Below are 17,969 nucleotides of genomic sequence, written 5' to 3'. Positions count from 1 at the left end.
CACACACACACACACACACACACACACATACATTTTTTGGGGAAACTTGACACAAGTCCCTTTACACACCAAGAGAAAAAAATATATATTTTTATAAGTTACACAAAATGAGGGACACAAAGCTGATCTGATTTGGTGCACATGGCACGGCCCCGTTTCTCCTCCCCTCCCTCCCTCAGGTAAGCCCTATGAGGATTGCAGGTTGTCCTCACCTGGGAGAAACACAAAGGTGGAGCCAGAGTCATGTTACAGCGGGACAAAGGAGGAAGATGGATGAACCTGATTTGAGTACTGAAAAGCAGCAGCAGAGCGCTTATGAAAACACTCATCTTAACAAATAACTGTGGTCAGAGGAGCTTAATGATTGGTGGCGCTGCTCTGTCACCACACAACAGGAGTCGACTCTAGGACACAGTAGCAGGAGAGAATGCAAGTGAGTACACAATGTTTTCTGATCTACGTAAAGGAAGAAATATATGTTATGAGCTATCAACGCACTAGCCTGCTACCAGTATAATCAGCTTGTCTCATTTCTGCTCAGAACTGTTTGTGACATGACCATATATGGGAGGATGCAACTACATACACACCAGTTTGGAGCATATGTCAAGGTGACATCCTGCTTGTGAGAAGATAGTACGATTGTGATGTCTACAACTTCTCGGGAGAGAACATGAGATGTAGCCAGTTTCGATAAAGACAACATGTGATCTCCACACCATATGTGCAGGGAGGAGTGAAAGAAATGCTTATAAACCAACGTTTTCATTTACTCTGGGCTCTTGACCATTTGAAGCCTGCTCCTCCCGGACAGACTGGTGCTTGAGCCCGAGATCTCGTTTTATTCCATGTATTCTGCTTAAGGTAAATATCTGTGAAACTGTGTGATTAATTCCACTCTTGTTTCCGCATCAATAAAAGAACACATTAATGACAGTTTTACCTTCAACGTGAGTTTGTTTATTTCTACAGCAAGGTTGCAATTACCAGCTGCACAAACCAACTTCATGAATAGTTGGAAAACATCGGTTTAAAAAGGTGCCCAGGTTTTTGTGTCTTTGATACTTTTTAACTGTGCCAGCTGCTCGTTAGTTGATCATTGATATAATGTTGCTTCGCCAGTCAATAATCGCACTCCGTATGCTGATTCATATGAGTTGGCAGTGTTGTCAAAACATTACAGGTTTGATTAAATGATTGGGTCAGAGCAGATCTAGGTTTCTTTCTCAACAGGGTTTCTCATTCAGCACCCTGCGAAGATTCAGCTTGAAGAATCGGTTCCTTTCTCAGTATTTCATCACACAGACAACAACCACCCTCCGTTTACCCCAAGAAAAGTGTCTCAGCTGTGTAGCGGTACTGGTGGATAAGAGGAATGTTTTTATTCAGCAATAATGACTTTTGACCTTCTGCATGACAGCATGCACCATGTGTGTAGTATAGTTACAAGATTGTAATTCATCTTACTTCAATACAATGCGCACAAATTGATTCCAGAGTCTGCTTGATCTGAAAACCTTTGTTCAGGTGGTCCTTACATGTTCCATTATATCATATTGGATGCAATTATAAGATTGATATTTTGACTTTTTAGGTTTTTGCATGATGTTTTTGATTTGATATGATTGGTCAAAGAACAATGTCTACCTAATGATGTAATGACTTCAAAATGATAATTAAAGCTACAGTGGTTACAAGACTAATGTATGTCATTGGACATGTTTTCTTGTCACTGTGTTTCAACTTCTTGCAGCTTCACTGGACTCCATAAACGTTGTAGTCTGCAGAGCGTCATGGCCAAAGACGGTTTTGAATCAGGTATGTGTTGTTTATTGTTCATACTTTTGCAGTTTTCTTCATTTCCACCCTATTAACTCTGTCTTTTTGCCTCAATTTGCATAAGATTAACCAAGATATTATGTAAAGTGTTCATATTTCAAAATTGAAAAAAGAAAAAAAGGGACTTACTGACATCCATCACAACAAAACATCAGTGTTGTATGCACTCTACACAGTTTTTATTTATAGGGGGAAATCATGTGTCTTTAGCATATGCTTTTAGTATTTTTTGCTCTCATGAAGCTCGAAGTGGGGTGATATACTATCCCCTCGAGATATGGTTGGCAGAAGTACGCTGCATACAACAATGCATGCACACACATCCATCTCTCTACAAATGACTTCATGCAAATGGACTAAGAGCTCATACGGTGTCTGGCAGGCCTAACATGGGAGGTGCGGGCAAACAGCCACAACTACCACAAACACAAGCAGAAGAAATCCTTCCTGTGCTTCCATTGGGGACAATATGCAGTGAGTCAGTCACACACACACACACACACACACACACACACACACACACACACACACACACACACACACACACACACACACACACACACACACACACACACACACACACACACACACACACACACACACACACACACACACACACACACACCTGTTGGCATGTTGATACATTGGGCAGAGGTTAATGTGTTGATATGTATGATTGTCCCTTGTGCACCTTCAAGCCGCACTAACTCCTCCATGACTCTTCCCTTTGGTTGCCAGGACAATGTGGTGCGCAGCCACAAGTACTCCCTGCTGACTTTCTTGCCCTTAACACTGTATGAACAGTTCCAGCGAGTAGCCAATCTCTACTTTCTCCTCATGCTGGTGATGCAGGTAATGTGAAGTTTCCCACACGTCCAAAATTTTATATATACTTCTTATTTTTTTTATCATACTTATATCATCTTAGAATTGAACCTTCATTGTTGTGCACAGCATTGGAATACAGTCACAAAGAAATAGATTATTTTTCATGTTTATAGTATAGAAAAGGATTCACTCTTAATAAATACACACATTAAAGTCAAGGATCATTCTGAACTATTAAATGATTAAAATATATATTCTGTCTCTTTACATTACATATGTTATCTCACACCATCTGCAGTATAGTCTATTTATTTAATGTAAACTCATTCTTCTTTTTTTCCATATATGGTTTTCTAGAATTTTCTATTCTTTTTTTTTTTTTTGTGAAATTATGATCAGTGATTTAGTTTTCACTTTTTGTTGTTCACTTCTGTGACTTGTTTTACGAAAAGCTGTTATATAAAAGCAAACAAAATACAATTTTAGAAGTCAAAGACCTCTAAAATAGTAGAAGTCATTGAATAAAATAAGACAGTAGAAAATGTTGGAAAACATCAAATTATCTGCACCGTCAGAAATATAGGTCACATCATAGTCCTGCATGACAGACTCCACCAAAGTGTTAAACAAAGTGCAGCATCCCTTAGTCTGTATGACTTGAGTCAAGGAAGGAGCAGAAAGAGCTCAAAGAGCTTGTGTTGTCAAAGATAGAATAATGTGATGTGATGTTTCATGTAAATCTACAATAGTGCACATATAGACCAGATTTGCAAACCACAGTTACACAAATACAGAATAGAATAGAATAGAATTTATTATTCCCACAGGGAAATCAATTTGGTGGATTTCAATAATTAACTGAGAGAGGCAGGATTCCACCATTTGGCTTCAGTGTTTGTTGTCATTTCTGTAAAATGAACACTCAGCCTCACATGTGCTTTCCAGTGTGTCCCAATCATCTCGTCCATCCCGTGGTACATCACGATCTTCCCGCTGCTCATAGTACTCAGTGTGAGAGGAGTGAAAGACATTGTTCACGACATGGTGAGACCACCAGTCCTGCTTTTCTCCTCTTTACCTTTCCATGAGGAATATTTGGAAACGAGGTATTTCTTGGCTGGATGTATCCGGTCTAACACGCAGGCATGAATTTAAGCACAAATATATGACCACCCTCACATATACAATTATGCTCTTGGCACTTAACTATGGAGGCACTCTTTTCTTCCCTTCATTGTCCTCATTGACTCCTTGTCCTCTCCTCATTGACAAAACCAGTCATCCCAGTAACATTAATTTTCCTCCCTATCATTAAAGCTTTTCCTTTTAAATGCAGGCGTGATGTTTTGCATGGAGAATTCTCTGGTTAAGTGCATCACTGAGTTACGGTCATTAACAGCTCTGGGTGAAACACTTGCTTGACCCCTCTCTATTGACTAATCATTTAGTGGAGGGTGTAAATCTTCCAGTTGGTGTCACTGTAGAGCCCTGTAATGGCATTTCTCCCTTCCCCTCACTGCTGTCCAACCTTTCATAGCCACTCTCACTCCCTCTCACACACTCCCTGTCTATCACTCTTATCTTGCCTCCTTGTCACATTTACCAACCTGTCTCAATCATCTTTCATTTAATTTTTCACCCCTTTTTTTCCCCCCACTGCTCATCCACGTTTCTCTCCTCATCTCTGGTCTAGGAGAGAAGACGCTGTGACTCTGAGATTAACTCCAGGCCCTGTGACGTACTCGTTTCCCAGAGGTGAGGACAAAGGCAGTGTGTTATTCTCTCAGGAGTCGGGACAGCGCCACTTTGAAACAGTCAAATGAATCTCTAATGAAGTGTGAATGACTGAATCCCTGGATGAGTTCTTTGTCCATTAAACCACAGTAAATCAACAAACATTTTCAGGAAGAAAAGTGTGACAACATGATCCTTAACCTGTTATTATCTGTTGTTTATTTTATTTTATTTTTTTTTACTTCTGTCCAAGTCTGACATCATGGAGAAGTTAGATGTCCAGGTATTTACGTTGTGATCAAGTACACAGTTGTGTGGATTAAAGTGTGGTGTCATCACTGCCTTACAAAGTGAAAATACACACACACACAATGGGTGTTTGTTTGTTTGTTTTTGCTTTTTTCACAGAAGTACATCTACATTTATGGACAGGAGGAAATTAGAGATTTTTTGTGTTGTGTGTTTTTGACAATTGGTCAGAGTATAATAAGGAATTTATTTTAATGTATTGTATTGACTACTGGTTGTGATATGTAACAACATTATCTGTATATATGATATATTTTAAATTCACCATATTATATGAACTGTATTTTAACATTTTTCTCTTTTAGTTTTAAAACAGTAAAGTGGAAAGACTTGCATGTGGGTGAAGTGCTGCGAATCCATAATGGCCAAGTCATCCCAGTGAGTTTTGCAGTTTTGAAAAGATTTGTCTATTGTTGCTCAGTTTCTGTGGTAGTATGAGATTGCATTATCTTAACCTTTACAAAGTTACTTAAAATGCATCATACTTTTAGCAGAGTACCATCCATCAGCAGAACTTTAAAAGATTTCTTTATACTCAATAAACATGATGTGTGTTTCTCTCCTTTTAGCAAAGTTTTTAATTCAGGTTTTATTTTTATTTTTCATCCCAGGCAGATCTTCTGCTTCTGTGCAGTTCAGAGCCTCACAGCTTGTGCTATGTGGAGACAGCTGACATTGATGGGTAAGAAAAACGATCAATCTCAGCACTTTTCTGTGTTTTATTTCCTCCTTTAATCTTTAATCATTGTGGACATCATTTTTATTGGATTTTTTTTTCTTTTTTTTTTATATGTTGTACTTGTTGTTTTGCTAACAACATATTGTTTTGTTGGAATAATTAAAAACAATGATCTACTTCCCCATTTAGAAGAAGAATGCAAACGATGAAACCAAACCATGACATTCAAATTAGTGTTGACTACCACAGCGATATTTCCAGAGATTAAAAAGAGACACATAATGCTTGATGTTTTGTTATAAGTGCCTATTAGGGAATGATCAATAAGTTGTGGCGGACACAAATAGCTTATTTTAAATATATTTAGCTTTTTACTACTTGATGCTGTGAACATTGTTATCAGAGTTGGCGCACACCAACCCTTAAACTATATACGTATACACACGTTCAGTCCAGTTAAAATGTTGATTACTTGACGAGTTTTTGAATGGCATACTTATTTCTAATGAATTTATCATCCGCATCCACAAACTTCAAGCATTTTTATTTTTCTCCTTTCAGCGAATCCAATCTCAAATACCGACAGGCACTTCGTGTTACACACAGTGAGCTGACCTCTCACCCCTCTGAAGAGGCCCTCAGTGCCTTTGATGGTAAAAACGAACAAACACGAGAACACATATTCCAACATTTTCAACTCAACCTATAACTGTTTAAAAGCATAAAATCTGTCTACTCGTTCTGTGAGAAAATGCAAATTGTTGTCTTTTTTGCAGGTGTTGTGCTTTGTGAGGAGCCAAACAATCGCCTGTACACCTTCAGAGGTCAGCTGCAGTGGCAAGGAGAGTGTCTTCCCCTGGACAATGAGCACATCCTCCTGAGGGGAACAGTCCTACGCAACACAGACTTTGCCTATGGATTGGCTATATATACTGGTAGGAAGAATTCATTTCAGAGAAGCCGAGATTGTCGTGTTCACTGCGGATTTTGTATTTCTGAGAATTTTTTTCTGAGAATTTATTGAAGGCTATCCAGTGTCACGTCTGAAATGAGAGCACTTAAACGGGGCAGAGAAAAGTTTCTATGCACTGTGCAGTAAGTCAGTACAAAACTAAGTTTGTCACAACAGAAAAAAACTAAATATTTTCAAACCATATATCATTTTGATGCTGTGCATTGTGGCCCTTGTTCACTTTTGTCACAGTTTTCATAATGTCAAATGCAGTGTCATTATGCCTCTTAAGTACCTACATCTTGCAGCTATATCATAAGTATGAGTGTGTTGCCGTCTGGCAGATTACAGACTTCTTCAGTCTTTTAAGTGATCATTGATCGGATATTACTGGATCAGGCAGAGGTGCCGTGGATGTCAGAGCTGTGACCCTTTCCGTTCTGCTGAAGCAGATCAATAGATCAGAGATGGGTTTCATGCCTTTCATCAGAAACTGTCTATTGGTGTGACCCCAGTTTAGCCCGATTACAACTCTAACCAACCTCACACTTGGCACAACCGTCTTTAAGTTAAACAGGATCAGAGTTGACATAATGTTGCTGTAGTCGGACTGAGTTGGGATCAGTGTTCTGCCCTTGAACGGCTCTGTCATTTTTACACATGAAGTTCAACGTCTTTCAACATTCTATGTGAGATTGAGACAACATCACCGGAAAACATAATGTGATGCTTTATTGATCCCTCCGAGGAAAATGCTCTCTTCCACTGACCTCTTCGCACCGGGGTCAGACACCCCCGAGCTGGTAGGGATTCAGTATCTTGCTCAAGGGCACATCAGCAGAAGCTTCCTGACACGGGGGCTTGAACTCTCACCCTCTGGCTGCAGGATGGTCTTCTGACTCACTTGGCCAGGCCAGTGCAGCGATAGCCTCTGATAGTTGTTTGTTTTATGCCAGGCGCGGACACCAAGATCCTGAGAAACTGTGGGAAAGTGAGAGTGAAGACGACTCAGATTGAAAAACTTTTCAACAGAGTGGTGATCGGGGTGAGTGGGTAAAGGGCAGGGGGATGACAAGCATGAGGCATTTTGCAGACTTACACTAAACTCTGTGTGTGTGTGTGTGTGTGTGTGTGTGTGTGTGTGTGTGTGTGTGTGTGTGTGTGTGTGTGTGTGTGTGTGTGTGTGTGTGTGTGTGTGTGTGTGTGTGTGTGTGTGTGTGTGTGTGTGTGTGTGTGTGTGTGTGTGTGTGTGTGTGTGTGTGTGTGTGTGTGTGCGTGTGCATGTGCGTGCGTGCCTATATGTCTATATTCTGGATTTCTAGATAGTCCTGTCTGTGCTGTTGGCAGCTCTGCTCATTGCCATTGCCAGCGGCGTGTTTTCAAGTCAGGTCATGAGCCAGACATGGTTTCTGTCTGCTCTGGTGGTTAACGGCGATCCAGTGTACAATGCCTTCCTCATGTACTGGAGCTACATCATCGTCCTCGGCCCAGCCATGCCCATAGCGCTCTACATCACGTTAGTTCCATCTGCTATTCTGTTTGTGGGTGGACAGGAAGGTGGGAACTTTGTCTATGTTGTGTTTCACATGTGTGTGTGTGTGTGTGTGTGTGTGTGTGTGTGCGTGCCCGTGTCCAGTTTTGAAATGATCCACACAGTCCACAGCCTCTTTATTGGCTGGGATTTGAACATGTACTGCCAGCAGGCAGACAGACCGGCTCAGGCCAGGAATACCTCTCTGAATGAAGAGCTTGGCCAAGTGGAATACCTGCTGAGTGACAAAACTGGGACACTTACCCAGAATCGTCTCCTCTTCAGACAGTGCTGCATAGCAGGGGAGATCTTTGGTAAGAAAACAAAGTCACTAATGACTGATTACTAAGTCAGAAGTTTCTCATGATCTAACAAATCACAGGGGGAAAAAAAAAATCACTTTAGTGTTATGTTTGTTTACTTAATAGGAAATAAACCTGTTAAAAACTCAAAATTCACATAATTGCCATTTTAACAACTTCAGCCCAACTGTTTTTATTTTTACTGCCAGACTTCATACAGGACACAAAGAAATAGTTCTGCGTCAAAAGGATCTAAACCTTTCACCAATATAAAAGCAGGAGTGTAAATACCTTTACAGTCAAATAACACTATTTTCTTACAGCTTGCCTGATATCACACATATGCATTATTAGATAAGATTCCATCTTCTTTCACACAACCACATTAAGATGCGGGGTTTGTAGGGAGAACAAATAAGGCAAGACGTCCTTGCCTCCTGCAACTTCTACAAGCTCTTTTGGGGCAACACCAAACTGATACCTGACCAAATGAGATATAATCTCTCCAGCAAGTAGGTTAGGGTTAGCCGCTTCACAACCGGCTGGAACGCCTGGAGGAGTGGCTCGGACAACTCCCAGTAAGAGTCGCACACTGAAAAAAGAAAATAGTTGGACCAACTTCACTAATTGCGTCAGTTGGTAGCACCTAAATGAGTCCAGTTCTTCAAACTTAAGTTAATGAATTAGATTAAGTTCAAATCAGACACACAGAGGGAGGGTGAACGGGAAGGATAGGTGAGCGAGGACGCACATGAGACAGGAGACTACAAAATAAAACAGGAAGGGACAAACTCGTACAAAACGTGGACTTCACAAAGACACACAAGGGACCCTTACACTCTTCTCAAGTGGGACTTGATGAGTAAGTCAGCTTGACATGGGTGAAAATTCCCAAGAATTAAAAAACGTTTTCCACCCAATATTCTGCTCAGCAACATTTAGAGGGGGAACCAGAAAGTAAATGGTTTCTTTGTATGTTATACAAATACCATTTATGCCAATTACTACAATAAATATATGTTTTAAATGTCTAACTAAGAACATAAGGAAGAACCAATGATCCTTCAACAGAATGAGTCAAATGCTTTTTTAAAACAGAGGCAGCGTCAGGGACCTCCGCTGAGTATGTTTGTTAATCATTGACGTCATTGCAATGTTCAGAGAAATTGTTTGCCAAAATCTTCCAGACATCTAGACTTGGATCTTTATGTAATTTAGAAGAAACATGCTAACGCCAACAGGGTATTTCCCTTGTGTGTTCCTTTTTTAATGTGTTCAGGTCTCCTAGTATGAAGTTGCACAGTTGAATTATGTTTATTAACACACACATTTGATGTTTTTAAATATTTTACAATGGAAGTCTGATTATAAATTAATAACCAGGAGTTGCCATTGAGCAAAAAGCAAAGTTCCTTTGTTGGCTTACAGTAAACCACAGCTTGCTCTGGGGAGATAACCTCACATAAACCTCGGATTAATCCCATCCCCCCGTAGAGACAACCAGAGTCACTTAACATGCTCCTACGCAACAACCATCTTGCCATCTACTAAATATTTAACACCAGCTCTGCCCACAGAAGACAAACTGTAATTGACACCTTGTCAGAATCACCAGAATCACATCAACCATGTTGTTTGTCTGAGAATCTCCCTGCTTCATTTCCTTCCTTCTTTCCTCCCTTCATCTTCCTTTAGTCTTTCTTTCTTTCTTTCTTTCTTTCTTTCTTTCTTTCTCCACCATATTGTTGTCAAATAACTGCTTTAATGCTTTAATTTTCTCCGTTTTTTTTATAGATACTATATATGTATGTGTTTGTCGTTTTTTATTATTGTTGTTTTGCTCCATCGAAAATTAATTTCTAACATTTTGCAAGTCTTTCAATCTTATAATTTCTCATTCACAGGTGATGCATCAGTCATGGCAGAAGATGTCGAGGTACCACTTTCATTTTGGTTTGTTTATTCTCTGCCTGCCTCTGCATTGTACGACTTGACTTTAAGACGGTCTTGCTTCAGGTTTCACTCTGTGTAATCTTTTTTGCACTTTGGGATCTTTGGTAGACGCTGTTGTTCCCTTTGTATCTGCAGCCCATGGATTTGAGCTGGAATTCATACTCGCATGGCAATCTATTCATGTCGGCTCCAAAACTAGTGGAGCGACTTCGAGAACAGCAGTGTCCATTGACCACACAGTTCCTCACCGCTCTGGCTGTATGTCACACTGTCATGGCAGTGTGGAACAATGGTGAGGGTTATGCATTCCATTTGCTTTATGCTACACCCTGAAGTATTTTACTTCTCATCCTGTAACTCATCTCTATATTAAAAGTCAGGCATCACCTAATGTATTTGATTATAAACACACCGTAACTCACTGGCATTTGCAGCAGACACCACTTGTGTACTATTAAGCAAACTCAAAAGATATTTTTCTAGTGTCACTTTGTAACCTTTACTCAGTAATCTGATATAATTTCTTGCATGACACACTAATTGACTGATACAATGACCCATTCCTGCAAGACAACATGTTTACCTCTACCTCATGTGTGTCCACAGAGATTCTGATTTACCAGGCTGCATCCCCAGATGAGGAAGCTCTTGTTGTTGCAGCCAGAGAATTGGGTTGGGCTTTTCTTTCGAGGGCACGGGATTTTATTGTCATCTCCGAGCTGGGTGTCACCCGTCGGTATCAGTTGCTGGCGCTGTTGGACTTTACCAGCAAGAGGAGACGCATGTCTGTACTGGGTTGGTAGTGTACTGTGTGTTTTCCCTTTTGTTGGGATTGATTCCGTCAGTTGGCCTCGACAAAACAACCTCTTGTCACCTGTTACATATTTCATATTTCCTTGTGTCCACACTGGCCCTCTGTCTTTTTCCAGTGCGAGATCCAGAGGGTGGACTAAAATTGTACTGTAAAGGAGCCGATATTGTCATCATGGAGAGATTGCAGAAGGACTGTCCATTTCTGGAAAGGACTGAAAAAGCTCTGGAAGTAAAGTGTTACACTGTTACTCCTTGTTACTCCTTATTCCTCGAACTGTTAGAGAACAACTTGGCTTAGAAGGACAAGTAAAATAGTCAAAGATTGTCTAATGAGAATTCATCTTTGTGACTTGGATGTGCACATGTCAAAATTGACTAAATGTACAGTATCGCTATTCGATGTTAGAAATTGTCTCCCCTCTATGTGCGCCAATAAGAGTAGTTGAAGATCAAATAAAAAGTTCTTGGATCAATGATCTATAGGGCTTTAAACAAGTTCAAGTCTACTGGGGGCGTCTGAGGCATTCCCTGTGTGTGACAGAAATGTTAGTTTTTTTCCTCAAACTTACATTTGTGGGGAACTGAACATATGTAAACCAGGCAGCCTATCAAATGGCATTTTAACCTATACTCTATCAGGTGTTTGCTGAGGCCTGTCTGAGGACACTGTGTATTGCGGTTCGATCTGTTCCTGAGGCAACATGGGAGCAGTGGAGCAAAACTCTGGCCGAGTCTGCTACCATGGTGACCTGTGACCGCGAAGCGCTGCTGGAAAAGCTTTACGATCAGATGGAGAGAGACCTGCTGGTGAGCTCTTCCTGGCTGTGATATTATATGTTTATTGTCAATCCTTTATTTAACACAGCCTCACTGCTCAATATTGGATGTCCAGTATTGATAGTTATTTCTATCAACATTGTGGTAAAAGGTTTCTGCCCTTTACTTTTCCTTTAAAGTGAGTTTTGTATGTGTGGGGCATCACTCCTTTGAAGACTCCTTCAGATCCTGTTTTCTCTTATTGTGAGCTTAAAAGTTAACATCATGTTATGGCTGGGATTCCCTGTTACTGCCACACTAAATGTGAAGTAAAGTAAGTGTAGTTTGTGAAGGCCAAATCATTACTGTTCCATAGCTTCTGGGCGTGACTGCGATAGAAGACCGGCTACAGGATGGAGTTCCTGAAACTATTGCTCTTCTTCAAGATGCTGGGCTTAGAGTATGGGTGCTGACTGGAGACAAAAAAGGTATTGTGACATACAGTAGGAGGGTGGAAGTTAATGTCCATGAAAAAGTTTTGCTATCATAAGTTGAAAACGTCGTCACTGATGTTTTTTTTTGTTTTTTTTTAATCCTGGCCTTCCTGCATGCGCAGAAACTGCAGTGAACATTGGATATTCTTGCAAATTACTAGATCCTGATGATAGATTGCTGGAGTGGCAGGATCTGAGGTAGGTAACACGCACGCACGCACGCACACACACAGAATCACAATCTTTGTTTTCCACTGCAGACAAATACTTCAGTCTCCTGATCCACAAGTCAGTTTCCTAAATGCCAAGCAGACAGAGATGTGGGCCAAGAAAAATGAAATCACCAAGGCTAAAACTTCTGTGGTACTCACCGGATCTGAGCTGGTAAATACTGCCCAAGACTGCAGACAAATAACGTATCACGTTTTAGAAATTGATTAACAACTTGTCCTAAAATGTGGACGTGGTTTGGTTTGATAATAACATGTCTTGTCATTTGAGTGGAAATTAGAAATAGAAATATCTGTTGTTGTTCTTTTTGTTTACCTAAAGAGGAGAAATATCAAAACAACATTAACATGTTAGTTTGCTGGAGGCAGCGTAAAACCCTAAGAACAAATATGACTACTACCAAACTGAACTATTTGGTGTTTCTTTTCTTTTGACAGGCAGAATTTCATCAGAGACCAGAATGGGGGGCCACGTTCATGAACATAGCAGAACAGTGTCAGTCCGTGCTGTGCTGCCGTGTGACTCCTTCCCAGAAGGCTGATATTGTCACGCTGGTCAGGAAACACACCAGCTCAATCACAATGTCCATTGGTGATGGTGCCAATGATGTTAACATGATCAAGAGTATGTCCAGTGACTGAACGTTGAAATGACTAAGACCGTAGAATGAGTCAGTACAAGCTGATTTCTATAGCCACGGTTTTTCTCCCTTTTTCTTTCCCATCTATGCTGTCTCTTTTTTTCCATCTGCAGCGGCTCACATTGGTGTGGGACTGGCAGGGTTGGAAGGAGGGCAGGCCGTGCAGAACGCAGACTTCGCCTTGTCCCAATTCAGGTTTCTGCAAAGACTCCTGCTCGTCCATGGCCGCTGGTCCTATCGCCGCATCTCCATATTCCTCCGCTACTTTATGTTCAAGACCTGTAGCTTTGCTCTCGTGAATGTTTGGTTTAGCTGCTACAATGGCTACAGTGCTCAGGTTACGAACACTTGAAATACTAAAAAGTACATAAAGCCTCATCTTTAATCATGAACTGATGCTAAATCTCTCAAATTCTCTTCACAGTATCTGTATGAGAAATGGTTCCTCGCTTTCTACACTGTCTTCTACACAGCATCACCAATTTTGTGCATTGCCTACTTTGAACAGGTGAGATGGTTTGTTTTGTTTTACTACATCGGGGGAAATACCAGAGAAAGTGTAAAGCTTTATCTGTTTTGTATCTCAGGATGTAAGTGCCGAGAACAGCTTGAAATTGCCCGAGCTTTACAAATGTGGACAGAGACAGGAGCTGTCCAGCCCTCTGAAGATGACCCTGTCGCTCCTGTATGCTGTCTACGCATCACTCGTTCTCTTCTTCATCCCGTGTGGAGTTTTTCACGACACGACATTTGACCGGCAAACTATGTCATTCACCATTTCCATGGCAGCCACATTCACCGCCACAGCCGAGGTCAGGATCCTGTTTTCATGGAAGTGACCTTTACAGTAACTTGTGTAACTTATGTGTTGTCGACATTGGTCAATGGAATGAGAACAAAAAAAAAATCTATTATAATTTACAGTATATAAAAAAAATATTGCAATCGGTATAAAACGCACGTTTTTACAAATTCACACTGACAGCACATCATTCCCGTCAGACATACCTAAAAAAATTGTACAACCCTGTACATCATTAGATATACTGTATATTAAGCTCAGAATGATCCAAGTAGACTGTATGGTTTAAGTTTGCATCGAAAAAGTTCATGTGATGATTGAGGTCAATACATCATTGCCAAAAGTTATAAAGAAATTCACATTAGTATGCATGATAGCAAATATGGAGCCAATCAAATCATGTTTTTCATCTAATGAGGCAATATTTACTCTTTTTTTGACAGTTGGGTTTTTTCAGAAGATTTTTAATTTATTTTTTTACTTTCAATATTTGGTTACTTTTTTCCCTATACAGGTTTTTAGTATGATGTTGTGTGAACATGATGTGTGTTGTATTTTTATGCTGTGTTGTGTTGTGTCGAGTTGCTTTTATTTTCATTATGTTAGGGAGCCAATGTGCTGTTGAGGCAATATAGCAGCCTATTAATTAACGCTTACCAAGGCTCGTCTGTGGGAGTGTGCTGGTTTTAGTTGTGACTGGGTGAACACACTCTCTCACACAGTCCCTCACAACCCCAAGTTGGATAAAGTGAGTAGAGAAGATGGATGGAGGGATGAATTGGTGGATGGATGGCATTGCAATGACTTTTATCCAGGTTGTGCTTAAGTTAATTAACTAAGGCTAACCCAAAATGTTGGAGAGACCATCACTCTTGCACACATTCACAGCTAAAATCCCTGACTCTAGTCTAGTTCAAGGAATTTTGCCTTTGGACTCTGGATGAAAAGTCCCTCAGACAAAGAGATAACATGTGAACTCCATACGTAAAGACATTGAGTCAGCATGTTCAAACTAGACATTAGAACTAATTACTACTGTGTCAATATATCCATCCATCCATCTTTCATCCCACTATAACCAATGTAAGGTCACTGAGGGGCTGTGGCTGTGGCCAATCCCAGCTGAATAGGGGAAATGTAGGTTACCTCAGCACTGATCCCGGATAGGTGCATTAGAGGGCTCACAGAGAGAGACAGACACGCACACTCACATTCACTCTAGAGTCACCATTGTACTTCAGACTTTTTTTTTTTTTTTTTTTTTTTTGAGAAAGCCTATGTACAGGTATGCATTACATGCAAACTCCACACAGAAGGGCCCCAAGATCAAACTGAAACTGGAGATATTATCATTGTGAGGTGAAAGTGCTAACCAGTTCATCACTCCGCAGACCACCGATTCTGTGTAGTTTGGTTTTAGTTTATGGTTCATAGTGGGAATGTGTTTTATTCTGTCTGCTTTGCTCTGATTTATTCAGTTTTATTTAATATTTTAGCTTCATAACAATAATTTTCTATTGTGTCACACGAAGTTTCAAATGTTTTGTTGGGGATATTACTGTTATGAGATATCACTGTCAGTAATTGTGTTAAAAAGATTATTTTCAGTAAATCACAATAGTTTTGAAAAAAACAAAAAAAAAACCTAGACAGTGACATTTATAAATGCCTGTTTTTATTGTTACTTTGCTGATATAAACAGCACTGTGGATACAACCATCACTTTCTTTACTTTAATAATAGTGTTTGTATTTTTCAGGTTCTGCTGCTGACCAGATTTTGGACAAAGTACAATGTCATCACAGTGGTTTTATCGGTGCTGCTATTCTTCATCTGTTCCAGGATCACACAAAGTGCAAGCCTTTTTCGAAGAGCACCCAGCGACTATTCCTACATTGGTACTTTTACACTCTGTTCATCGCAAGCTCATTTGTTCAACATGTCACCTGTTGTGATTCACGTTTTAACATCCCATCACTGAAATCCATTCACGTTCAACACAAACATGCAGCACACAAATAAAGGGCTGCAATTGTGTAGATCTTAAAGAAATCATTATCATTTCTGTGAGCAGGCTGGATTGTTCTGTGTGTTTGTTTTAAACAGGAGTGTCTGAGACGGCCTTCAGAGAACCTGCTGTATGGCTCACTGCCCTGCTCACTACTTGGACAGCTTTTCTACCATCAATAACCGCTCACGCCCTTGATGCCATTTTCACTGGTCATAACAAACACAAGGTGAGGTATTTGCATGTTTCAGAGTGTGTAAGAGCAGAATTGTGTCGTCTTCCTTTTGTTCTGCGTGTCAGATTCTCAGTAGCTTTGTCATAATTTTACTTTCACACTCAGTAGTTCAGTTAAAATTGAAACAAAATCAACATACTAGAGATCTTATGATGCAATTATGTAAATAAAAATGTGTCATCCAGACAATGACACACGTGCCAATAGGAAACGTTAAGAACTCCAGCAGTTCTGCTTCACTCAGTGATAATTCTAGATTGGGTGAATGCTCTCAAGTCATTTTTGTGGGATGCTGCGAACAACCTAGAATGTTTAGATGGGTACCTTTCAAAGTTAGTTGCATTTAATTCATACGGCATCATTTGCATTCCAGTCAATTGAAGGTTATCAGGTCAAATAAAAAAATACATTTTTCACATGAGCACATTTGAGCTACAGAGGACAGAAAGAATTGTTCCAAAATGAATTCGAGCACAATCTAATGAGCCAGTGAACCGCAGTGCACGAGGACTGATTACAGAGCATTTTGTAGATGTTTTATTGAAGAAAACTGGAATGTCTAACTTGGGATGTGGATACGAGTTTAGAAAATAGTCACTAAATTCATTCTTACCTGACTGTGATCTAGGTCCACAGTGTCTCGTCCGGCCCAGTGGAGCTGGGGTCAAAGTTTAGAAGGGGGTCAAGTCATCGCCGTTCCTCCTATGCCATCTCTCAGAGAGCCCAGCCTCAATGCTTCATCACCTCATCGACCTGTGTCGGCAGCGCGACGGTGCCGGTGGGTGACATGGTGATGACCCACCAGGACAACAAAAATGCAAAATGTCCTCCATAAACAACCATGTGCGCATGTGAAGTTTTGGTTTTGTTCATGCAGCACAACAGTGAAAAATTATCTATTATGTGTTTTCTTGGTATATATTTTTGCCCGCAGCTCAGAGTGAGGCTGTCATCTCTTCATATGGCTCTTTTCTATCAACACAAAAGAATGTAATGCAAAGCATACCACATTGTGTAAATCTTGTTTCGTACCATTAGTTTGACAGTTGGCTTCTGTACAGCTGTCTCCGATCTGTTCTGTGTGAAACTATTGTGGAAAACATTCAATTTTGAATCTCAAACACAATAAACAGGCAGCACGTCTTTGTTTTACAGTTGTTTTATTTGTTAATTTATTTCAAAACACGCAATTTACCCATATTATCCTTTTAAGTTTTTATTTTTCTGTAACAGTTATTACTCAGATTTTTTTCCTTCTCAAAAGTCTCAACTAGAGTGAAACTAAAAGTCCTTCACAGGCTCTCCGGCTTCTGCAGTGGGAGGAGGGGAAAGAGGCTTTCTGCTCCGACATTAGGTGGGTTTTGTCCCTTGTTTCAGTGTGTGTGTGTGTCTGTGTCTGTGTGTCTGTCTGTGTCTGTGGAATGTCCACATGCCCAGTAAAATCACAGGACCCGTAGAGCTGCACATTGTCTTCTAGGTTTGGTAGCCAGATTGTCGTACCTCTGATTACATCTTTGGTTTCTGCAAACACTCTCAAAAGGCAGACTCACCCTCTCCAGCATGTGCCTATGTCTGTTTGTGTGTCTGTCTGTACAAGTGCAATATAAGCCACCATCTCCAGACGACTTTGTAAACTTAAGTAAGTACAATGTAAGCGTCTTTGCATTGATTGTGGCCCTTCCTTGGCGCTGGGGACAAAGACGGTCAAACATTGTAGAACAATGGAGCCATGAGCAGGGAGGATCAGCTTGCAAACGTCAGCATGGACTCCATTTTGATGTCAGTGGCAGTTTGGGGCACTCATGTAAAACTATTTGCGACATCAGTCTGGTGAAACGCGGGATGTTGTAGTGCTTTTCTTTC

At 40.4% G+C, this 17,969-nt stretch overlaps 1 protein-coding gene across 1 annotated transcript; it reads left to right on the top strand.

The window, feature by feature from the left end:
• The first annotated feature begins 323 nt into the window (after window positions 1-323).
• atp8b3 (ATPase phospholipid transporting 8B3) lies at window positions 324-17,259 on the top strand. The gene is made up of 28 exons (XM_080472767.1): window positions 324-433; window positions 1,754-1,818; window positions 2,222-2,313; window positions 2,578-2,691; window positions 3,613-3,711; window positions 4,361-4,422; window positions 5,016-5,088; window positions 5,322-5,392; window positions 5,951-6,042; window positions 6,166-6,324; window positions 7,298-7,386; window positions 7,664-7,857; window positions 7,978-8,186; window positions 10,079-10,110; window positions 10,263-10,419; window positions 10,734-10,922; window positions 11,057-11,169; window positions 11,580-11,747; window positions 12,073-12,184; window positions 12,313-12,388; window positions 12,451-12,574; window positions 12,859-13,045; window positions 13,175-13,398; window positions 13,486-13,569; window positions 13,649-13,873; window positions 15,623-15,761; window positions 15,970-16,100; window positions 16,735-17,259. The coding sequence occupies exons 2-28, from the start codon at window positions 1,794-1,796 to the stop codon at window positions 16,939-16,941; spliced, it is 3,447 nt and encodes a 1,148-aa protein (XP_080328893.1). The 5' UTR covers window positions 324-433; window positions 1,754-1,793; the 3' UTR covers window positions 16,942-17,259.
• The last annotated feature ends 710 nt before the right edge of the window (window positions 17,260-17,969 follow it).

Source organism: Lipophrys pholis (assembly GCF_963383615.2).
Source record: "Lipophrys pholis genome assembly, chromosome: 10".
Taxonomy (NCBI): Eukaryota; Metazoa; Chordata; class Actinopteri; order Blenniiformes; family Blenniidae; genus Lipophrys; species Lipophrys pholis.
The sequence above is the reverse complement of the archived record's forward strand: the minus strand, read 5'-3'. Positions and strand labels throughout refer to the sequence as shown.